Raw genomic sequence first — 25,066 nt, forward strand, 5'->3', positions numbered from 1 at the left:
ATTTCCTGGCAGCTTTTCCCATTCAATGGCACTAATATCTCTATAATTAAGAGCAATGGAAGTGTTTAGAGGAAAACTGTATACTATTATAAACCCTTCTTTTTTTAATTGAACAGCTGTAATTTCTACCGATGGAACAAACTATATTATAAGAAAATGATTATTAGTTTAAAATGCAAAGTTAAATGAATGCAAAATTAACAAACAGATGGTGAAGAATTATTGTATTTTATTTTACTCCTGGGTAAAAGGGCTCATGCATGATTGTAAAAATGTCATCACACTTCGTAAACCTGAAAGCAAACAGAATTTGCAGTTGTGCACATCTGTTTTGGGACACTGCTAAAGGGTTAGAAGAATCAGCGTTGTTTTCAAATAAGGGTATTCATCAAAAGGATATAATTTACTTAACAGTTATGGCTTCTGCTAAGCATCAGACTTAATGTTCTGTGGAATTCATTACAAAATTTGGCAGCTTTTTTCTTCACAAGCTACTGAGGCAGCGTGCTGCAAAATGAAATGAACAGCCCCTTCTTATCCTCGCCTGCCCGAGCCCCAGAACAACAGCTGAATTACCTGCTAAATGTTGGACCACTGCTTTCAGGATTTTAAATTCTAGGTCAGGATATCTCACTTCACAGTGCTAGCCCAAGGAATGTCAGTGATGGAACAGGATGGAAAGACAAGGTCCTTACTTGTTTGTTTCAGTAGCTAGTGTATTCAAAGCAAAACAAACCAAACCCCAACAAACCAGGACTGTTTAGGATTTGGAGATACTGTGGCTTGGGAGGAGGAATGGGAGAAATATGCCTAAGTGACTTAATTTAGTCAAATTGAAAAAAAAAAAAAAAGCTAAAAGCCTAAACCAGATAAAACATGTAAAGCTTTTATTAGAAAAGAAATTATATTAATGTTTCAAGCTGATAGTTTCAACGTATGCCATCTAATTGCTTTATTTGAGCTCAATTTGCAAAAATTAGTGAACTGAAGATGTAGGATTTTGTTTACGATGACTCTGTGCCATTTGGAGAGCACAATTTAGGAACAGCCAAGGAAATAGGAATTATGAACAATAAGGTACTGATTGCAGTCAGTGGGGAAGGAATACTAAGGAGGTGCTCTCTAATGAGGAAGGTATTAAAGGCAGGAAATTCCTGTATTTTTTTATGTCTGTACATAATCCAGAGTTCCTTGTCACCCCATCGCTACTATTACCTTGTAAATTAAGCAGATCATTGAGTTCATATAGTGACTTTTGCTGATGTGAACTTTCTGATAAGCTCAGTTAATATGTCTACAAAATCTTTGCTTGAAAAATACATTATTAAGACTATAAAATCAAACTCACAAAGTTAGGGCATGACAGAAGACAGATCGTCGGCACACAATTAATATCCTTTGTGTGTGTGTCCTTAATTGTATGATGGCATGCAGGCCAGCCAGTGCAATTCAGTCCATAGGGTGGACATTGCCACCTTAGTAAAAACCTCTTCACTATTATATTTTTACATTTTGGGGTTGTTTTTCAATGTGTAGGTATGTAAGCTGTTTAAATACTGCTGAAAGGAAAGGATTGCTCACTTCCTCATTAGTTTTTCTATGATGTTTCTACTATAATAAACATGTGAAGAACTTGTCTATAATTTTTTCCCCCAAATAACAGATTTATGTGGCCTTTTTATTCATCTTAGGCTCAGTTTACCCCAAGAGAAGTTGAATTTTAATTTAAAATTGTCTGCTACTGCAGATGGCAAATTGAAAGAGTTTCAAAAGTCCTCAAACTTCATAAAAAAGTTGTGCTGGTACTGCACTCTGTTGGAGTTGTGAGTGCACAGTCTCTGTAGAAATCAAAACTGTGCTTTTGAGGGGGGAGGGGAGCCCCAAGCTTTTAACAGTAAGGTTAAGGATTAAAAAAATCTTCTACCAGATTATGTAGTACACTATGCAATATCATAAAGGAGCTCAATGAAAGAAGTGAAACTAGAATTGTTTTGCAGGACATTGTCCAGCTACTGTATGAGGGGTTTTTTCCCCTCCCACAAGCAATCCACAACTTTTGTCAATACATGATTTTTTACCTCCTGTGGAAATTAAGCACAGTCTTAGATAGAACAGATTTCTTTAATGCAGGGACTCCTTCTAGCAGGTCCATTTTATGCACTAAATCCATGTTTGATCTGCAATCCTTTCTGTGTTTTAGTGTACATACATAGTTATAGTTACATGCGTGGCTGTTCATTCGCTTATCTGTGTCTCTGTGTATGTTTGGTTTGTAATTATCCGGCTGTACCATTTCCTTGTGTTGGGGAAAAAAGGAAAAGCCAGACCTCCCAGACTGCAGGTTTAAATCCTTTATGGCTACATAGAGACCTCTGCTATTTGAGTTGGCTGAGTGATGGTGATACAGCATAGGGGTGTCAGTAGACAGCCTGCTTTTCTTCCTTGTACTCTTCATGCAGTTTCAGTTGCCTCAGACTTCTGCCTTTTGGTTCAAGTTGATTTTTGGCCACTTCCGCTCATCCTCATTCTTCATTGCATCCCTTCTCCCTAACCTTTCTCTTCCCTAGTTTCCTCTTGAGATGTGTCCTCTCACCATTTCCTTTGTCTTAGCACATTGCTTTCCGCCGTTCTTTATGCAATTTTATTGCCCAGGTTTAGTTAATTCACTCTTGAAATGTTGTCTCTGCCCTTCCTCAACATCCATCTCCATCCACGGTTGCTTCTCCCAGTCTCATCAGAACTCCACACTGTGTAGTTAGTCCCTTTTGTCTCTTTGACTCGTATTTGTCCATCTGCCTGTGCACTGGATACTCTCATTCCCGAGACAACAGAAGTGACAGTAGTATCAAGAGCCTTAGGGATGTCTGCTTTCCATTCCAGTGGCTTATTGTGCTTAGACTATTTATTACAGACTTCCTCTCTCTAATCCTTCTCAGACTGAAGCAATCTTTGCAGAAGGTACGTGTAGTCTGATCGGTGTTAGAAACTGGAGAGCATCAGTCATAATCAATGAGAGTAGATTTTTCTGTGATTTTCTTTTATGTTTTAAAAAATTTAGTTTTCTCAAGCTTGGTCACATCTGGGTAGATCTGCAGGTTGAGGGCAAAAGTTGTATCCCACACGCTAAAATTCCTGCCAAATTTCAAGTCCTGTGAATGAGGTTGTTTTTAAGATGACCAAAATGTTTTTCTTGCTGACTTTCCTATTCTCAGAAATGGCTGGAAAGTTTTGACTTTACTGTTCCAAAAGTATTTAAGAGAACTTAAGCAAGTCTAAGTGAAGCCTTAAACCAACATTTTATCATTTAGAAAACATACATGAATAGAACAGAATTTATATGGAAGTCTTTGTGAGCAGTACCCATTCACATCCCTGTGTTGATAGTGCCACACTGACAATACCTTTGGTGTGGACTTAGTTGTCTTGCCATTGGAGAACTTTTGTCAGCATAATTTAGGCAGGCTTCAACTCAAGACTGTCATCTAAATTTAGACCATTCTGTGGCTGTGTCTACATTAAGAGCCATCTTTAAATTCCAGTTATAGACCATGGCCAATATTATCAATGGAGCCCAACAATGGACACTGTTTAAACAACTGAATTTTCTAAGTCTCCATTAAGTGTAATGGGACCTTAAACACTTGGCTTATAGGAAGACACAACATTTAGTGCTTGAAGTTTAGATTTCCTCATCTCAAACCTTGTGCCATTGTGAAGCACAGTGTGACTGTATCAGCAGTAAATTCTCCTTTCACTGAGTTTCAATTAAATGCCCTTGCAAATGTAACCATGCCAGCCTAATAGCTACAGATTCTCTGTGGCATGGATATAACCTATAGAATGCTTCACTTATATGCAATTTAAGAATGTGGGAGCTGTGCTGGATTAGACAGAAGGTTGACTTTGTCCCAGTATCTTCTGCAGTGACCAGTGACAGATGCCTGGAGAAGATCATTCAACAAGCAGCATGTAGCAGTGTTTCCCCCCTATTTTTGGTTGTTTTTTTTTCAAGCCTGCAACAATTTGTGGCTCAGCCTGTGCTCTGCCAACAAAAGGAAATGTCTACACATACTTCTTAAGACCTGAGAATGAGTCAAATAGAACTGGCGCAACAGTCTGTTTTCTGAGCCTGCCAAAATGCAGCCTTGAACCAAAGCTGATGATTTCTGCTCTTGCCTTGTTTGTCCTAAAGTTGCTGATGCTGAAGCCTAATCACAATTTAAATTACATTAAATGTGATTGACCTTCTCATTGTTGACATGCTAACTAAACAACAGCCATGTGTGTGCAGTTCTGTCATGGTGGGTATGAGAGGAGAATTAAAGGAGTAGTTGGTTGCTGGCTGTGGGAAAACTTAGACTCACTCAAAGCATTTACATTATCCTAAATCTTGTAGAAAGGGAGGAGGTGAGTAAAAAAATGCTTTTCCTCACAGAGGTGTGGAAAAAAAAAGGCAGCAAAGGCAGAGTCTGGAGGAAATCATCTGCATGCAGTTATTCCACTAGCTTATGTAAGGATGAGGCGAACATCACTTGAAGGCACACAAACCCTTCTGTGGAGCTTCTGAATAGACAGGGCTTGGGAACATTTCAGATTATATGAGACAGGATTTATGTGCCATAAGTTTGGCATGTTTTCCTCTACCTATTTCAGGTTTCAAGGTAAAAAAAAAAAATTACCTTAGCAAACTTGCTTCTTGTAGGTTATTAACCTATCACAACTGTAACAAAAAACCAGCTCTGCAAAACAGGAATACTTTATTGTCCCAATTTTTACATGTCTTCATACCAACACCATTTATTTAATCCATAGTTTTTATAAAGGTGAAAAAAAGGATGCAGCTGGTAGGAAAGAGGAGCAAAGTAGTGCCTTTCAGAGAGCCTGGAATCTCCACACTTACAGGGACTTCTGCTTGCTACTATGATTACATGTTTTGAGTCACTGATGGTGGTGTTAGTCATGATCTTTTGTATCTACCTATCCGTGTTCCTTATTCTTGTGGAGATAACTGGGCAGATTATGGAGAGATGGAGTATCTAGTCAAGAGTTATGTGTTAGAAGACACTTTATCAGTCATGTGTTAAGCTTGGCCAAGTTACATCTCTTCTGGCTGTCCGTGGTTCTTCATACAGTTGTAGAAGGAAAACTTGGTAGTTTATTTCTATAATTGTGATTTATGGGATTTTTAAGCTCAGAGCATGAAGTGGACACTGCTTTGTCTGTTAAGAACATTATAGTTTTAATTTGCAGTTATAAGAGAAAAATCAGGAAGTTACTCTCTTCAATTTTGATGTGTGTTCAGGACTGAGGAACAAAACTAACTGATCCTGGATTGACTTGCTTGTTAGAAATGTGAGTAATTTCCACATTTGTGCCATGATTAACACAACATTTTAAAATTAGAAGGCAATTTCCATACTCCTGCAAATGCATGTTCTTTAGTACCTTTTCTAATCACTAGTGCAGTCAAAATCCATCAATTCTTTCCATGTTGCCATTTTACTACATTGTGCTCTTGAATGCTTTTTTACTTAAACCAGAATATTTGACATTAGAGGTACTAATGGCGGTTAGTGTCTGTTAGCAATATAAAGCTTTTGCTAGGTGATGGAGTGAGCAATCAATGAAGATTATCAGAACTACCAGGGAACATATTTCATTAATCACAGTTTATACTAAAATTTCTTTGTGGTCTCGTTAATGACAGGAAGTTAAGGTCTCATTCTCCTTAGTTACAGGTTTGTATGATAGCAGTTTTCAGTGACTAAACAGTCTGAAATTAGTTCTTACAGGTTATACATTAAAGTGTTTAACTAAGGACAGATGGCTTGTGTGCAATTTTGGCTACACTATCATAAATGTAAAATTGGTTATTGTTATCATAGGTGTTGTCAACTGAACCTTAAAAGGCTGAGTAAGTTTATAATCAGTGGAAACCTTTTGTTGTTTTGCTTAAAACCATTTTGCAATACCTAATACTAACATTTAACTTAAGTCTCTATTTTAGCCTTTCTTTAATGTCTACCTCCTAAGGGTTGTTTCTTGTCCAGTTACTGAGGCACTAATACTATACAGTATTTTAAGAGCAGTAAATTAAAGATAAAATATGATCTCTGATTTGTTCTTAGTACTATCTGGATAAAATCTTACCTTGTAAACACAGGCATCTCTTCTTCATTTGAAGATGTGCTGAGTTTTGGAGTACTTCAGAGTATGGGAGAGCAGGCAGGTTGATGTAAAGTTGGAATACATATTTTGTCAGCGTTTTTTTGTTGATTTGGCTTGGTTGGTTTTTTATGTAGGAAGGTTAGAGAGATGTATGCAGTAAGCTGCTTCTCTTGTCACCATTTTACAGCTTGGCTGTTTCCATTAAAGCCAGTAGCATGGTGTTTAGCTCAACTTCCAAGCCACAGGCAGATGTAACCTTTATTTTGCAGCTGGTTTTGGTGCAATTCTGATTCTAGCATAGCAGTATGAGGTTTTCATCTTCCCAGAAATTTCCTGTGTGGTATCTGCTACTCTGTTTCATGGGGGATGTAATCTACAACTAGAAAAGGGAGGAGATGATTGATCAGATTTTCTTACATTTTCTGATAATTCATGTAGTTCTTCCTCTTTTACCATATTTGTGTTAGATCCAATGGGATTCGTGAATAAAGGGAATTTAAAAGCTAAATTTGAAGTACTGCTTAGCTATTTACTTCTAAATGTGAGATCTTTTCCTGTCTTTATGAAAAAAATATCATATTTAAAAGTAAAAAGATGAAAAGGACTAAGTTAAAGAGGTGTGGATGGTTCTAAAGAATGGAAATTCCAATAGTAAGAGCAGCAGAAGTAGAATGGCATCAGAGCTTTCTTGCTATGGAAAAGTGGACTGGAAGCTTGCTGAAGAAAATGGTAACCAATGAAGGACTTTTTGAGTAGGAAGATGGTCTGCTGACTGCTTCAGCAATGTTTATTTTATTAAATGTGCTATGAATAAGTAATGAACTCTCTCTCTGGCTTCCTGACATCTTGTAAAGTTTTTTTCTGTATAGGGCTGTAGAATGATTTGATCCGTGAACAAAACAGTGTTTGGCTTGCTTTGACATCATTTTCCTGTATCCATCCTTTGAATATGTGGATTCAGCTTCCACCCCCTTCAGATTATGCTGTATTTTGTGCTCTTGCTAGTGAAACTGAAGTCTCTGTACTGTCGCTGTTACTGTCCTCATGCAGTGTGGTAAAGACACTTGTAATTCATAGGCAACATGATTTATTCCCTCCTTCTACCTCCTACTGTCCTGATGCTATGTTTTAGCAGTAGAGTAGTAAAGTAGCAATTGTTATAAAGTTTCTTTAGCAGAACTTTTGGTGTGTTTTCTTAGTTAATATGCTTTGCAGTTCACATCCTTACTTTCCTCTTGAAGGTCAGTTAATTGTAATAGCTGCATGCTCATTCTTCTGGGGCCATAGCGTGTGGCCTGGTTTCAGGGAAGTGTTGGCTTCTACTGCTGGAAAAGTAACTCTTCTCATCAACAGCTGTTGCCAAAAAGAAAAAAAAAATCCCTTTGGGCATTTGTTTCATCAGATTGCTTTATCTCTCTTATAAATTCAGTAAATGTTGATATTCTGTGCTTTTTATTTGCTTCAGATGATATATACCGCAGTGTTTATAAGTGTGTTTTTTACTTAGCTGCCAAATGCTTTTCATTGCCAGTGCAGTTTAGCAGATGGGTTTGAAGGGTTCAATTAAATGTAATTTGGGTTTCCATTTTTCTTCCAGCATCTTTACAGGGTTCCTTAAATCAACATTTTTCAAGGCTTTGCAGTAATCCTGTAGTTTGCTCATTTCTAATAATTTCATCATTTAGTCACATAGCATTTGGGAAAAGGTAGATTGTGATTGTACATTTGTTCTGTACCATTGTTGATTGGTGTTTTTGTAAAACACATGTGCTGTTTAAAACTGCTATTTATGTTGCTGTTTAATCCATTGTCCCCAGCTTTCAGTAAATGTTGGATTCCTTGAGCACTTTCAGTCCTTCCATAATTTTCTTTCCTGATTAGATAATTCTTAAGGGTTAATTATGGGATCCAGCAAATACTGTTGAATTCTTTCTTGAGGAACAGGTAATACATTTGAAAAATGTATGTAAGAGCTGGGCCATAGCTATAATTTGGGCCATCTCAATAGGCTGTAATGGTGTTGAGTACAAAACAATGCAGTGGGTTGTGTGCTGTTTAACGTGCAGCTGCAGTTCATGAAGTTGGAGGCTTTGGGCTATATTTTCATGATTTCACATTTAAGTTCAGGATTTACTTTTTTATAGCATCCTCAGAAAGTGTTTTCCTGAATATATTGTTTCCTAATTATAATGTAATATCATGTTATATGAGTTTCATGTCTGACTTTGGGTTTGTTGGCAGTCCTTAAATGTGATTGCTATGGCTACCTTCTTCATATGCTTCAGGAACTCCATGTTACTGTTTGCTTACCAGGTCCCCCCTCTACTCCTCTGCATTTAGTAAAGTAACAGAATACAGGTTTTCCATACTATTAGTAGGTGTTAGAGACATGGGTAGAGGTGAGACATCTTGCAGATCTTAAGGCTAGACTGAGCATTGTATCACAGAAACATGACTGTAGCTATCCATAGTCACTCGCTTCAATTTCTGTTGCCAATGTTTTATCTTTTAACAGTTGTGTTTATCATAAACCAGTATTTTTTTTTTCCTTTCTCTTGCCCATGAGTTGTGGTGAAGGAAGACATTTTACTGAAGGCATTAATTTTATCTGGTTTTAAGAGTGTCACTGTAGCTGTTAACACAGGAGGCTTTGTGATTTGTGTTTTCATATGGGCTGGTTTTGCTATCTGTGGACTCGTAGTAGCAGTATTTCATGCCTAATTTCATGCTCGGCTTTGAAACAGAGAAGAATTATGGTAATAAATATCATCTGTATTCTAAGAATTGAGCAGATGCAGTATGTAGCTATTCTTTGATTTGGTTTATGTTCATATTTGAATGTTACTTGACACTTAAGCTAGTAATCAAACATGCCAGTGTTAGTATTACGGTTTTATTATGAAAAATGAGAGTCCCTGAGCTGGGTTGTTGCTGTGTGCTATGTGTTCCATTCTGTGAGCCACTGACCTGTTTTTTCTTAAGTTTACTCCAAATCTTACTGTGCTGTGCTCTAGCCTTAAAAAGTATTGTTGCCTTGGTGAAAAAGTGCAAAAGCATGTTACAGTGCTTCAGGGACTGTAAGGAATCCAAGAAAGAAAAAAGCCTGATTAACTGAATCAGAAAGGTGTGGGTGATATTTTACAAGCAGACTTATGGAATCAGTTCCCTCTTGACTAGAGAGCTGGAGGGTTATGGGGTAGTTCTTTCCGAGAAATAATTCTTTCCTTACAAATATGCCTATGGTTTCTAATAATATTCAACTTGAAGTTTGGTGGTGATATTTGTGTAGCCTTGAAAGGAGAGATGAGAGGAAAGTGCTAGGTTATGTAATGCATGATCATCCAAGGGAGAATTGTATAATGTCAGTAAGATTTTTAGTAGAACATGATATTCATTCCATTTGCATTTCTGATTGCAGTGTCTACAGTTTTACATTACAACTTACAGAGCTCTCTGGTTTTTAGTTATAAGCTATTGACAGCCTAGTGTTGTCTGCCTTTATTACTCAGCATGAGTCTCCAAGCCTCTTTACTGAAGGTATAGCTCAAGTTAGGTAACATAGTGACAGGAACCACCTCGGTCATCAGAGTGCATTTAGAATGGGTTTGTTAAACATTTTAAATTGGAATGATTTGGGAGTACCACTGAAAGTCACAGTTCAATAGTTTCCTTCTTCTCAGTATTTACACCCTTCTACTGGCCAAGGTGTGTGCTTGTTAAATGAGGCTAGGGAACAGGTCTGACAGAAAAGTGACAAGGGGAAATAGTTTGTGACGTACTTTTTTGTTTGTTTTTCAGAGATGTGCATATTGTAAGCACCTTGGAGCCACTATCAAATGCTGTGAAGAGAAATGTACCCAGATGTACCATTACCCCTGTGCTGCTGGAGCAGGCACATTTCAGGATTTCAGTAACTTGTCCCTCCTTTGTCCAGACCATATTGATCAGGCTCCCGAAAGATGTAAGTACCCTGTTTTGAAATGACACAATTAATGCCATGTTTTATGAAAACTTTTCCATGGTAGGATCAGCTTAAGAGTCCATTTGTTTAGACCTGTTTTCCCATTTTCCTTATCCAAGAATTCATGTCTGTTAAGGTATGAGAAAGATGCAAACTTGTACTCTTCTGGTTTTAAAGACTGACAGTGGTGCACAGCCAAGTTAGTACTTTTCTTTTTGATTTAGTGACAGAACATGGGAAAGATTTGCTCATCAGAATTCTCTTCCATCAGGTTTTAGTTCAAATCAATAGATTTGCTTACTTCGGCTAACTCAGGTTAAAGCAACCATGTTTGCAACCACTCCTGCAGAGGGACCTTGACAGGCTGGACAGATGGGCAGAGTCCAATGGCATGAGATTTAACACATCTAAGTGCTGGGTTATACACATTGGCCACAACAACCCCATGCAGTGCTACAGGCTGGGGACAGAGTGGCTGGAGAGCAGCCAGGCAGAGAGGAACCTGGGGGTGCTGGTTGAGAGTAGGCTGAACATGAGGCAGCAGTGTGACCAGGTGGCCAAGAAGGCCAATGGCATCCTGGCCTGGATCAGGATCAGTGTGGCCAGCAGGAGCAGAGAAGTCATTCTGCCCCTGTGCTCAGCACTGGTTAGGCCACACCTTGAGTCCTGTGCCCAGTTCTGGGCCCCTCAGTTTAGGAAAGATGTTGAGTTGCTGGAAGGTGTCCAGGGTAGGGCAACAAATCTGGTGAGGGATTTGGAGTACAGTCCTGTGAGGAGAGGCTGAGGGAGCTGGGGTTGCTTAGCCTGGAGGAGAGGAGGCTCAGGGGAGACCTTATTGCTCTCTACAACTACCTGAAGAGAGGTTGTAGCAAGGTGGGGGTTGGTCTCTTCTTCCTGGCAGCCAGCACCAGAACAAGAGGACACAGTTTCAAACTGCACCAGTGGAGGTTTAGGAGGTTTAGGGTTAGGAAGAAATTCTTCCCAGAAAGAGTGATTGGCCATTGGAATGTGCTGCCCAGGAACATGATGAGTCACCATCACTGGAGGTGTTTAAGAAGAGACTTGACGGGGTGCTTGGTGCCATGGTTTAGTTGATCAGATGGTGTTGGGTGATAGGTTGGACTCGATGATCTCAAAGGTCTTTTCCAACCTGGTTAATTCTATTTTATTCTAATTCTATTCTGTTCTAAAGAAGCTAAGTAAAGCTGTCAGAAGCTTTATTTTGAACTTGCTCCAAAGAAGAGTTAGTCCTAAAACTCTTCAGTTTTATCCTGAGAAGAATGAAACTGTTCCTTTCAGTAGGGCTTTATTAAGGTTTAAAATGAATGTACTTTTGTTACAAGAAGATTAGTTGAATATATCAGAAAACCAAATTAAAAGAGTAGTTATTAGGGATATTAATTACATTCAAATTTTGCAAGAATGAGCAAGTTTTGTATTCATAAGAACTGCTAAAGAGTTCCTTGGCTTCATTGAGATGTTCATAATTGTGAAAGAAATTATAATTGAAAAAATTATTTCTTTGTAGCAAAGGAAGAAGCAAATTGTGCAGTGTGCGACAGCCCTGGAGACCTCTTGGATCAACTTTTTTGTACTACCTGTGGCCAGCACTATCATGGAATGTGCCTGGACATACAAGTTACACCTTTGAAAAGAGCAGGTTGGCAGTGTCCTGATTGCAAAGTGTGCCAGAACTGCAAGTAAGTGGGTCTTAAAGGACATGGAGGAGGTGGATGTAAGACTTGTGTGCTGTGGTTTTAAAACATCTATTTTACTAACTGTTCTTTTTTTTTTTAATAAATAGTGTAGGTTACTTACTCAAATGTATCTGCTAGGATATTATATCAAACAGCTGAACAAACTCTTGTGCTGGGAGCTTCCTTCTAAAGGAGCTGAGCTGGAAGTCCTGTGCATTGTATGTTACCTTCATCTTGGCAGACTCTGGAGAGCAGCAAAGCCTTTTGACTTTTTCCTTCTTTTATACAGAAAGATTTTTCTCAAATGCACCAAATTAACAAATTAGTGTAATGCAGAGCCTTTAGAGTCTGGGAACCTGTGCTCTTACTGAGCTGACGTTATGTTGTGTCTGTACCACATACTGGGTAGGTCCCCTGTATTCGGCCCTCTTTTCTGTTTCATAACATCCTTCAGAGGCAGTTAATGAGTCATTATGAAAACAAGAACATGGCTTAGTTGAGCAGAGGAAAAAAGTGACATGAGTGACCATGATTGAATTGTTACACCAGACAAATACTGAAATAAAGAAACATAATTGTTGCAATATTGGAAGTGTTCACTTAGAAATCTCTGACTGCTCATAGACTTGTTCTCATTTAACTTAATCTGATGGGCACTGCAGGGTTCTTTTTGTTTTTTTTAAGGGCTTGCTGAAAAAGAAATGAATTCTGTTCAGCTTTCAGCTGGGACAGTATGGAGGAAAAAAGCCACTTTGCTACTGCCTCATGTGCCTGATCAGTCAGTTCTTTGCTGTTTTCCAAGCAGAACAGTTGGTATTTGCTAGCATTCAAATTCACCCGCTTTAAAGCAGGTTATTCCCTGATCTCACACTGCTGATAGCAAATACCAGCAATGAAGTTACAACAGTGAAGTACATTCTAAAACGTATCCTTACAAATCTTGTGCTGGGTACTGACAGCATTTGCTAGCAAACCTTCTCTCTAGTAGAAAACTAGAAGAAAATGTGATCTTTTCACACCTATTACTTTATGCAGCATGGCAGTTTTATTTCAGTGTTGAAGAATAGCATATTAAACATATCTCCATGCAAAGGGAGAACATACACTGTTTATTAAATATCAGGTTTTCCAGGTAATGAAATAGTATCCAGTAATTTATTTCAACTAAAGCAGAACACAACACTTTTAGATACTACCAAATTATTTGTCTTATCCTCTGCAAATGTGTTTTATCACTGAAATTTGTGGTGGAGGTCTGTAATACATGACTGTAGGAAAATTGAATTCTCTTCCTTTAGTATTTGTTTTGCTCTTGCAATCATACTGGTTGACATTGTAGGAGCTCTGGTAGTCAGAGGTGATGGCTCATTTTTTCCTTGGAAGAAGTACAATCAGACCGTTTGTAGGAACAAGTACAATTGCATGTTCTTTTCAGAAAGAAACAAAGTGCATACTTGAGATTTTGAACTGATTTCAGTGCAGCAAGGCCATTATATCTGCCTAGATCTGTGCAAAATGAAAGTGGGCCAATTTCTAGAATTCAGAGTGGTTGCACAGGCTCAGCACTGCTTAAAGCAAATGTAGTGATCTTCATTCATTCTTCAATATGAATTTGAGAGCATCATCCTTGGGACTATTTGTAAGTGGTATTCATATATTTTCACAGGCTCAGCTGTGTGTCTTCCTGTTTACACTCTCCATTTAAATAGTTTATTTTTGTGTGTGTCATGGTTTGTTTAAATGTTTAACCACATGTTGTTTTTGTTAGACATTCTGGGGAAGACAACAAGATGCTGGTGTGTGATACATGTGACAAAGGCTACCATACTTTCTGTCTACAGCCAGTTATGGATGCAGTACCAACAAATGGTTGGAAATGTAAAGTAAGTTCGAAGTTTTCAGGATAATTCTTTGTCACTACCAGGGCCTGTATTTTGTTATGCTGTTCTAGGTGTATTGCAGACTTGTTGACATGTAACTTGTAGCCTCTGAAGGAGTCCCACTGGTAGGTGATTGTGGCTCTACAGCTGCTTTCTGAGGATAGCTGTCAGTGCAGTGTCTGAAGCAGCCTGCACGGGACAGTAAAGCAACCCCCATACGGGAAAAGAGAATCATATAATCAAGGTGGAGAGGATAACCTTCACTTAATGACATCTGATCTCATGATCTAATGTAAACTAAAATGTAATCTAAAACCTGTACAGTAGTATATCTAATATATACTTCAAGGCTCTTTATATTCAGCTACTTCTTGCTTACCAGAGCAGCAGTTCTGCAGCTCAAAGGTTCCTTTGCATTTGAGGAGGGCAGGATGAGTTTGTGGCTTTATCAGTAACTCTGTTGTTTTATCAGTAACTTTGTGATTAATAAAAGCATAAATAATGATAAAAATATGATTTCAGCATAACAAAGGAAGTCTCTATATATGAGATGTATGTAATTTCACAGTCAGTTTGTGGCAGTCATAAAATAAGTCATATTAGGAATGAAAAAATCTGGTGTCATAAGAAATACTCCTTTCAAGTCAAAGAAGGTTTTTTTGCTGGTGCACAGGCTCTTCATGCTCTATTTTCAGATCCTGGGTAATTTATTAGTGTTATCAAGGACAGTAAAACTATGTAATTGAATTGAAACCAGGAAAATGTCAGTTAGTGGCAGTTTATCACATCATGAAAGATTGTAATTAACAACTAAATTCTTGTGATCTCTAGAACTGTAGAGTATGTGCTGAGTGTGGCACACGAACAAGTTGTCAGTGGCACCATAATTGTTTGGTATGTGACAGTTGTTACCAACAGCAAGACAACTTATCTTGTCCTTTCTGTGAAAAACTGTGCCTCCAAGACTTCCAGAAAGATATGTTGCATTGTCACATGTGCAAAAGGTAAGAAGCCAAATTTTTGTTAAATTGTACTAAAATACCTAAAGCTTATGGTGAGCTGTGTGACACTGATGTGTGTCTGTGAAGAGTGTAGATTGTGTTTGATGTGCAATACTATAATACCACATTGTGCAACATCTTGATCCTTCTTTCCTAAATACAATGAACAATTGTAGGTAGTCTTACTTGAATCTTAGCAAATAAGTCTTAACTGGCAGTCACCTTTGAAGTGTACAGAGAAATCTGTGCTGCTGCTTCTACCATTGCTTCTGTTTGTGAATAAGCAGATTAGAGGAGTCATTGTCTTAACTTTGAAAGACTGTTGTTTTCAATGGTCTCCTTTATAAAAAGAAATTTCAAGTACTTGTTCTCTGTTTAATTTTGTGTGTTTTGCTATGCCAGTAATAAAAAACCAAAGCTCTATTGGGAACTCGTTAAGAATGTAAACTGTGTTTCATATTCAATGCCATTTTATCTTGCTGTGCAACATCTTGATACTGTGGTACATATTATAGTGTCCAATTGGCTTTAGTGACAGCTTAGGTCTTCATGTTTAAATTTGTTTACTGCTTGACATACTGTTGTATCATATTTATTTCTCTCAAATTCTCTGCAATGAAGCATTGGTTGACATTGTTTATTTTCTCAGAGGAATGGAAGAGAGTGCTATTTTCTTGATTGATTTTTACTAGGATACTTTATATTTTTTATTACTAAAATCATACTCACGCTGAATGAATCCCCTCAGGTGGATTCACATAGAATGTGACAGATCTCCAGGTAGTGAAATGGAGTCTCAGTTGAAAGACTACGTCTGCACTCTTTGTAAACAAGGAGAAGGGGATCAGACTCAGTCATGTGATGTAATGGACACTTCTGAACTCATTCCTGAACCTGACAGTGTGACAGGTAATCAAATGTAATATTTCTATTTCCAGACACTCACATTCCACTCTATGGGCTCCATGCATTCCTTTATTTAGCTGCAACTTCGCAAGAAGTCCATCTCAATGTTTTCTAGCTTTCAGGATTCTGTATTAGGAATATGAGCAAGTAAGCACTTCAGTGGTGGCTCTCAACCTTCCAGCTCCAACTTCCCAGTCTGTAAACTTTGCCAGGTTTTTTGGATGTGATACAATTAATAAATGTATTCATTTGACAATCTGTTTTGTGCCTAACCACCAGGCATAAGGCAGTTTCTGGTAGATGTTCCTGGAGACACCCAGTTTTCCTGTTTCCCTCATGCCACTCATCAGTTTCATAGCTCTCATCCTCCCTATGTCCAGGTAGGGCAGAGCAACAAAAGCTGGACTGTGTTCAAGGGGCAGGTGTATTTAACTAAACAACTTCTGATCAGGAGCCATTTTTCAAAACAATATAATATTAGTCATTTTATTTCTGAGAGATTCTTTTCTAAATGGACAAACCAAGCAAAAGATGGAAAGCGAAGTTGCAGAAAACTGTAGTTTCGGGGTTATTTGATTTAGGTGTTTGGGTTTTTTATTTACTTAGCAAGAGTAAGGAAACACAGAGAGAACTTGAATCTGTTAATCTGAATGTGCGCAATGAAGTTGTAACTGAATGCTGTTGTGTATTTCGCACTGTGCTCTGTTAAATAGCACCTACTCTCATGAGAAGCACAGTTGTGGTTAAGTTTGGAAGCAAGGTAAAATCTAACAGGTAACTGCACTACTACTGCCTTGTGCATTTTTGCTGCCTAAACAGCAATGCTTGTGCCTTGATCTTTTGTTAAAAGACATTGATACCAGTTGTGTAAGTATCTGTGTTTTCAGAAGCTTGATAATTTTTGACTAGAAAGGGGAAATTTTGGACTGTACCAAAACTCTAATTTTGAATGCTCAAACTGATGTTTCATGTAAGCAAGTAATTCTCTTTGATGTTAGCCTGTACATGTAAGTGCATACCTTTTGTGAGCAGTAGAGAAAAAGCTGATCCTGGAGGAAGGGCAGTGACAGAAGGTAAATGTATGTACATGAGCAGAACTCTGGCAGTGAAGATGCACACCAAGTTAGAAAAAGTGACGACTTCAACCTTTTTGAAGGTCAGTTCTGAAAGGTTAGTAGAGGCTGTTGAACTCTCAGGCAGTATGTAGCAAATGTAGGAAGATGCACAAGAAATGCCCAAAACTAAGACTGGAAGAACTCCCAGTCTTCTGCTGAAACCTTTTGGAATAAGTAACAAGTTTATTTGAAAGGCTAAAGTTTTAAGTAATACTCCTTTCAGGTTTTCTAGCTAGTAGAAGAGTTGAGCAACGTACTTTTCTCCCCAAGGAGGAACAGGACTGTCATCTCAACCACTAGGAGTAATCTGCAGCTATTACCTCAGTACAGTTGTGTAGTGTTTTATACTCAGGAGAGTGCTTTTGTACATTAAAATCAGGTTTGAAGCCAGTCTAAATGATAATTTCCTTCAAGTTAAAATATCACTTTAAAGTTGCCAGAGTCTAAGAGCAGTCTTTAGGTGCTAAAAGTAGCACCATCTAATAGTTCCTGGCTTTTTGAACTTTAGAGACTTTTGGAGCTGCATTTGTTTGACATTTTCTGTTGCTGTCATCTGTGGGGGATCAGTTCTTTTTGAGTTAACACTTGCTATATACCATTTTTCCCTGCTTCTATTTTTTATAGTGCATTTTAATGAATTTCCTGAACTCAAAAAGCTTTTACATAAGGAATAATAAAAGTATTTCCTGTTTCTGAGCTCTGTAGTGATAGTGTCAGCCAAAAAGCACTCAGTAGTGCCTTTTCCATGCAAATACCTTTATTTAACTGGAAAACCTAACAGATTAAAATATCCCAGTTCCAAAGTGGCAACATTTAGTTTTTATATTGTTTAGCAGGTGGGTTGAAAATCAGTGTTCCAAGTGCTGGTAGTAGATGGAACCTCCTATCCATACCATAAGCTACTGTAGTATTTGTGTAAAAAATTTGACGCCTCCATGCTGCAAGTTCTGTTGAATTTAGCAGACTGGAACTTGAGAAAAGCCTTTTTTGTATTGGTCAGGTAATGCAAAAGTCTGTGACTGTGTAAATTTAATTGTCACAATTAGATGTATAAAATTGCTTTATAGACATTTTTTTTCTGTCTGAAGGGTATAAACCAGCTCCAGTGTTAATGAGAAAAAGGCTCTTAATCTTTAAGGAGTACTATGTAGTCTGCCTAACCTTATGATATCCACAGCAATTTCAACAGCAATACTGATGCCAGGGTAATGGGATAAACATAGCAATTTTTGATAAATTCTTTGCCTCTCCTTAAGCTTGTCCAAATGAAATGGAAGTGGAATGTGGTGCAGAGGATGCAGCATTTCAGGAAGAACCCATTACTGGTGATGGCCCTAGTCAAGAACCAGCTGCTGGGTGTGTCACAGATGGTAAGAATGACTTTCACAGTCTGATTCACTCTACTGTGTTTCCAGGGAAGTAAATAATGAACCAAAACCATAGACTCTTGTAAAAATAGGTACAAAGACAGGTATTGATGAAGTATATTTTAAGCTACATATTAAATTCACTGAAGTAAAGTGATATGTACTTGGTGTACTTGCTGAGTACCAAGTATACTCGTTGACCGGTACACCCGGGTAAGTTTTTCTTCTTTGTGCTGAGCTTTTAATATGGTTGTACTTAGTTACAGGCATATCACCAGAAGAAAAGACAGAAGAACTGGAAACAGAAGTCTCTGTTGAAATTAATTCAGATGAATTGGAAATGTCTCCTAAAAAGACACCAGCATCTGAGGAGAGTCAGACTGAGAAAATGACAGACACGGTGGACGGTGTTCCAGCTGTAATACAGCAGGAGTTAGACAAACAAGTGGAAGAGAGACAGTTACCACAAGGTAGTGTGGAGGTACCAGAAGTATCCACGGTAGACTCTCGGTCTTCAGTACCTGAGACCATAACTGTGATGTCAGAAATACAGGAGAACGAAAGTAAAGGAGATATTTGCATCCCTGTAGAGCAACAACTGGAAATAATAAAAGTGCAAAACAATGCAGAGAGAGGAGAAATCCATGAAAAGTCAGAAACACCACCTCTTCTAGGAGTAGAAACGACTTCTGCAAATGAAGGTCTTGCACGTAGTTCACCAGTTGGAGACAAACCCATAAAATCACCAGCTGAGACTTCCCCCTCACTTCCCCCATCAGTTAACATAAACAAGACAAATGTGTCTTCCTCGCCAGATGTTTCATTAGACTTGCATTCTGCACGAGATGTACAGCACAGCCAGCCCCCGCCATTGCCTTCCGCTGCTGGAGGTGCCCTCCCAACAACTTACATAACAGTCACTCCAAAAATTGGCATGGGAAAGCCAGCCATCACCAAACGCAAGTTTTCTCCTGGAAGACCCAGATCAAGACAGGTAAGCACATGGAATATTTAATATTTATGAATCATAGCTCACATTTTCCATATAATGCATTAAATTCCTTTGTTTTTTTAGGACATAGTATGCGTTTGTTCTAAGTGAATGTGTGGTTCTTCCAGAAAGGCATTTCATGTTGAATAATTGAGAGGTCAGATATGATAAAGGTTCACTTGTGAGAATTAGAAGTATCTTTTGGTTCATACATGGAACAAACCAAAAGTTGTTATTTTTTTAATGCATATGCTACAAATGCAGCTGTCGGTAATGATGGGCCTTTAAACTTTCATCTCTTTTCTATATGCATTTTTCTTGGCTAGTACTTTCAAAATGTGTTAACATTTCTGAAACTGGCTTTATAGAAAAACCTGGAACAACTCCTGTTTCCATCACACTGCCAGATAGTATCTTGACTGACAATTTTAATGGTGTTGCAAATAATTTGATGGGTTTGTTACATTAACAAATACCATGTAAGAACTGTCTGGTACAAATCATTGTGGTTTGACTAGGATAAAGTTTGGTAAGTGAAAAGAATCCTCAAGTCTGTCACCTTCTGCAACACTGAAGGTGGTAAGACACTGGAACAGGTTGCCCAGGGAGGTTGTGGATGCCCTCTCCCTGGAGGCGTTCAAGGCCAGGCTGGATGAGGCCTTGAGCACCCTGGTTTAGTGAAAGGTGTCCCTGCTAGAGGAGTTGCAACTAGATGATCTTTAAGGCCCCATCCAATCCAAACCATTCTCTGGATCTCTTTCTTTCTGTTTGAGTTATGTGGTTGTGGAGATAGTTGTTCATCAATCAGCAGGATTTGGTTTGTGTTTGCAAAATTCTACACAAAAGTTAGTGTTTCAGTTCTGTTCTCACAATATATTTTGAGTCTGGGACGTCTAGGCTGATGATTTCATGCCTTTCTGAGCATAATGTTAAAAAAGCTTTTTATGTGTTGCACAATTCTTTCCAATTGTACATGTTACCTAAGAGTTCAAAATTCCTGGTTCTCAAGAAAAGGTATGAGACATTCTTCTGAAAAGGTTGAAAGTATGTAATAAAGGCAGCAAACATAAGTATTTACATTTGGAAAGTTTCAGAGTTTCTATTGGGTTTTTTTACCCTCAAATACAAACTTTTTTTCCTTAGTACTTTGTATTGTCTTCAACATTATATTGATTTTCTCAACTTATCATTCAAGTTGAGGAGGGCTGAGCTTTTTAGGCAGTCTAAAATGAACTCAGGTTTTCTGTTGGAGAAGTTTATTTGTCTTCTTTACCTTCCAGTAAGGGTTGTATTTATTTTCCTGTGTAATTTTCCCCTGCTCTTTATGGGAACCAGCATCACGATACTGGTAATAAAATTAGTTAACCACTAGAGAACCCACTGAGGAAAACATGAAGGTTGTTCCCAACTGTAGATGCCTGTAGCGGAACAGCTACATATCATAAAGAAAAACAAAACAAAACACCTGTAAAAGTAGCAATTTGTATAATCTATGTACAACAGAGTGTAAACATTGACCTCTTCATAAGTGGTGTGAGTAATGCTGATAAAACTGAGTTGAATTAGTTTATAAATCAGATGTAACACAAAATCCTAGCTGTGGTGCTAAATCAATATCATCTGTTGGACAGTTTTCAAACTGTATTTTAAAATAAAGGGCACTTAGCAGTACTGAATGTAGATCTGGACAAGTTACTTGTGAAATCCACGATCTGCCTTGCAAAAGTATGTTGGAAGTCTGTGAGGGTTTCTTATGGTTTCAATTATCTTTATCTTGCACTTTAAACACCTATTAAGCTGGAATTTTTGTGAAGTGAATAGCAATTTTCTGGTAAGAAGAGCTCACGCGTACTTTGGTTTGGGTCCCAGTACGCTTTCTTACGTTCCATTGATTATTCAGTTTTAGCACAGATTGGCACCTTGTGGGAATCGGTGAAAAATTGCCTTGAACAAGGACTGAGAGGAAAAAAAACACAACCCTGTAGCTACTTGATTAGTGAAACATAGACTCTCTTTTTTTCACCTTCTATTGGTAATCTAAATCATCTTAAACAGTTGGTGGGGATTTGGGCTTGGGGATCATTTTCAGACACTTCATCAGTCAGTTGTTATTTTTGTTCATCTGATTTTCTGTGCTGGGCATGAAGGATTGTCCTAAAAAGTGATGTGTGGGGTTTTTTGTTTGTTGTTGGGTTTTGGTGTTTTGTTGTGGGGTTTTTTGGTGTTCATACTTCTTTTGGTTATCAGGAGAAAAAAAATGCTATGTATTTGTGCCAGCAGCCCTTTGTACGACTTTCTCTATAAACAACTCACTAGGTATGATTTTGAAATGGATTCACAAAGTGGCAAAAGAAGGAAGTCTTGTAGCTGTGCTGTGTGTTCTTCCTTCTGATCTTCTCTTTTGCCTACCTTCAGTGCTCTCCAGACACTTAATGTGTGCCAGGATCTGGTTTGGTTTCCTGTTGCATGGTAGTTCTTTGGGACAGGTTTGAAGGCAAGATAGCAGATTTTCACCAGGTACAAAATCAAAGAATTAAGGTCTGTCATACTCTACAGACACTTCAAAATGGATGTTTTCTCCCAATTCTGCCTTAGGGAGAGAATCATATGGGGCAGATGCAGGCAGCTGAGAAAAGTGATGCTTTCTGCTGCTCCATCTTATTTTCCATGCCAAGTGTGGCCTCACCACTGAAGGAGACACGCAAACTTAGTTTAAAACGTTTTAGCCCACCACAGTGTTTCGGTGCTTGTCTGTCCAAAGAGGATCACATTGATCCAAAACCCATAAAATGTGAGGAAAACAATTCTGGAGGAAGAATTGCTTCTATGAAGTTATGGAGATAACAGTTCAGGAGAAACCAGGCCATGCGTGGTTCTTCTCAAGGTGTCACCCAAGAAGGGGTTTTGCCTTCCCAAATGCAGGTTGTATTTATGGGTCTACCTGCTTCTTTCTGTTTAAAAAAATACCACAGAATGCAGTTGTGGTGCTTTGCTCAGGAGTTGGGTCATGTGATACAAATGCTACCTGGCAGCTGGGTGAGATTTTGTCTTAAGAAGGCAGTGAAATAAGAGAGAAAAGTTACACAAACAGGACTGTGTTATTTTTATTAATTAAAGAGGTTGTGGCTCTTGTACTTGGTGAGCTAACATTGGCTCCACAGCTGCTTTCTTTGGTTGCACAAAGGAACTATCATTGCAGAACTGGTTGCTTGTCCAGAGCTGCACAGTTTTAAAATAGATACTTCATAAAGAGTCTGTGAGAGCCTGATTATTCTGCAAACCCTGAAGACAAGCCAACATTAGCCAGTTTCCACAGATGGCAATATTCTTCACTTGCTCTTAGATGATTTAAGTACTTTAATGTGTAGTTTACCTTTGTTGGAATAACCTGTTTTGGTTTAAAAGATAATAAAAAAAAAACCCACCATGGCAATTGAGTTATGGAACCTCACAGGAAGAAAAACAGGAGAAAAAAAAAATCTGGATCCTGAATATATTGTGCCTCAATTTTATTAGACACATGCTTCACTGGAGTTGGGGGATCCATGAGAAGGAATAGCTTCTGATTTGGAATTGCTTTCATTCAATTTTTGCTGTATTGTTCTGTGCAGTAGGATGAATGATTATCCCTTTCTTCAAAATCTGTTTTAACAATTGTTAATAAAAAAATATTTTAATAATTACTCTGTTTAGCTATTGAATACAAAGTTATGCATAATCTGAATTGATTTCCTGTGTTTGGATCCTAATAGTAATTTTTAATAGGGTTTAGTGATGTCTGCCACACCACTACATCACTCTTGATCTGAAACGACTAAAGCCTATCTCACAAACTCTGAAGACAATAGTCTGCTTTAAAAAGCATCATGAGTCTGTTTCAGGGGTGCACTATCAGTGTTATTGTTATCACTCCCCCTCTACCTGAGGATTTTGGCAGACATGATTACTTTGATTAGAAGCAGCAGGAGAAAATCCATCTTGCAAACAGAAGGGGAGCTATGTATAAATCAGTATGTAGCTACCTTGCGTTGCTAGGAATTGCTTTGGCTGCTACAAGCTTATTCCAATTTGGAGAATGTGTTTTTTCTGTGTCAGCATAAGAAGTCCTGTCAGTAAGGTGCACTCCTAGTAACAGTGGTTGTTAGAGTAGCATATTATCCATACCTTCAGCTACAGGTGAGCTTTAAATCTGCATCCAACCTAGTCAGGGGACCCTGCTAGGGTTGCTAGGCTTAAGCATCTGACTGACTTCCCATGGGGTTTGGTCCATGGGCTGTCTCTTTGCTGTTTCTGTTACCTTGCACCATAGTGGAGCCAAATTAGTTTTTGCATACATCTGACATGTAGTTGTAGCTGCCAGCATGATGGATTTTTTACAGTGCTGTGCTCAGAGTTGTGTCTGTACAGTGTCTTCTCCATGGAATATGCAGATTCTCTACCCTTGCCTATAAACTGCAGTTACACCAGGGCAGGACCTCTCTTAGATCTTTTCATATTTCTTTTTCTGAGGTAGTAGTCTAAAAAGAAATTATTATGTAAGTTTATTAATGACTAAATAAATCTTCACAGGGAAAATGGGATGGTTTTTTGCTGTGGAGGTAAGCTTGAAATGATATTGGGGATATTCTGTGTATCTGAATTAGGTACATTTGAAGTAGCTCTTTTAGCTTGGGTACTGTGTACTGGAAAGCATAGTATGAGGTCAGTAAATGCAGAACGTTGCAACATGTGGCATTGTAAGGCTGATAGGTGAAGAGCTGAGAATAGTCTGTAGAATAATATCAGATTCAAAATAATAACCTACTGGTTTTGTTACAGCATAGGCATGATGCTAGAATACATTCCGTGGGAAATACTGTGATGTAGAGGTATTTCATTTTCATCATGAAGACTTTGGTGATCCCTGTTGTACAGCTCACCACCTATTTCTCAGTGTCTTAAGAGATTTTCTAAAATGACACCAAAAAATGCAAATCATGATGATGGGTCTGGATGGGTGTTCTTTCTTGGGTATTATGGCTTTTTTGCTGTCTTCAATTACATGGTACCACAAAGGTTGTTGTTTTAGTGGCAGATGTTGGATAAAGATCAAAAAAAAAGGCTTTTTCACGGATTAGGTTTTGTTATGGTTAGGTTTTGTGGTGTGGTTTGGATTTTTTGTTGTTGTTTTGCTTTGGTTTTTTCTTTTTATGGTATCTTGAAGAGATTAAATTTTGTTCACAACCTTAAAATTACATTAAATGTTAAATTGAAAATCCAGCTTTGTGCATTTGCAATTGCAGTAGATTTCATGAAGCATTAAGCAGCTCAACACAGTCAGTGGTAATTTAGTGAGATCTCCTGACCCTTGCTGACATTGGGTTTCCTTTTGTTATAATTTACTTGCAGCTGTGTTGTTCAATTTTGAGGACTCAAGAATATGATTGAGAATTAGAACTTCCTGTTTCTGTCACAGTACATAATTATTGCCGTGGTTCTGATGTAAATGAACTGAATAGAACTTTCTCTTCAGTGTTGTGTGGCAATAGGCATTAATTAAAAGCCAAAATATAATTAATGCATCTCTTTGATGTAATTCATTTGTTCATAATATTGTGGAAGTGTGTGTTTTTAATTAAGCTTATCTGACCAAGAATTCAAATGTTTCTGATCTACAATAAAACTTGGATTAAATTTCTAATTTAATTCTAAACAATATGGTTCATGAATCATATACAATTCATTTTGTTTTGGAAGACTGAATATTTCATATTCAGATTTAATATTCTATTAGCTTTTTAATCTATTGAATATACTTAGACACTAGAGAAGTGTATCTTCTTAAAAGGAAAACAGTTTTGTACATCCCAAGTGAATGTAGGTAGATTAGTTGCTGATTAAATATTTTGAGCATATTTGAGATCTTGGATTCTGACCCTTAGCCAGCATGTGGCTTCCCTGAGAGGGTGATGGAAAGCTTCTTCCTACAAGTTGCAATATT

General features: G+C 38.0%; 1 protein-coding gene across 1 annotated transcript in view; it reads left to right on the plus strand.

Moving 5' to 3' along the window:
- The window catches only part of KMT2C (lysine methyltransferase 2C), a 184,585-nt gene that overhangs the window by 85,742 nt on the left and 73,777 nt on the right, over positions 1-25,066 (plus strand). Inside the window, exons 7-13 of the mRNA XM_054171155.1 lie at positions 9,967-10,129; positions 11,658-11,829; positions 13,595-13,709; positions 14,538-14,710; positions 15,456-15,616; positions 17,985-18,098; positions 18,356-19,089. Of these exons, the coding sequence (XP_054027130.1) occupies positions 9,967-10,129; positions 11,658-11,829; positions 13,595-13,709; positions 14,538-14,710; positions 15,456-15,616; positions 17,985-18,098; positions 18,356-19,089 (1,632 nt within the window). The remainder of the gene's footprint in view (positions 1-9,966; positions 10,130-11,657; positions 11,830-13,594; positions 13,710-14,537; positions 14,711-15,455; positions 15,617-17,984; positions 18,099-18,355; positions 19,090-25,066) is intronic.

This window comes from Dryobates pubescens, chromosome 21, assembly GCF_014839835.1.
Source record: "Dryobates pubescens isolate bDryPub1 chromosome 21, bDryPub1.pri, whole genome shotgun sequence".
Lineage (NCBI taxonomy): Eukaryota > Metazoa > Chordata > Aves > Piciformes > Picidae > Dryobates > Dryobates pubescens.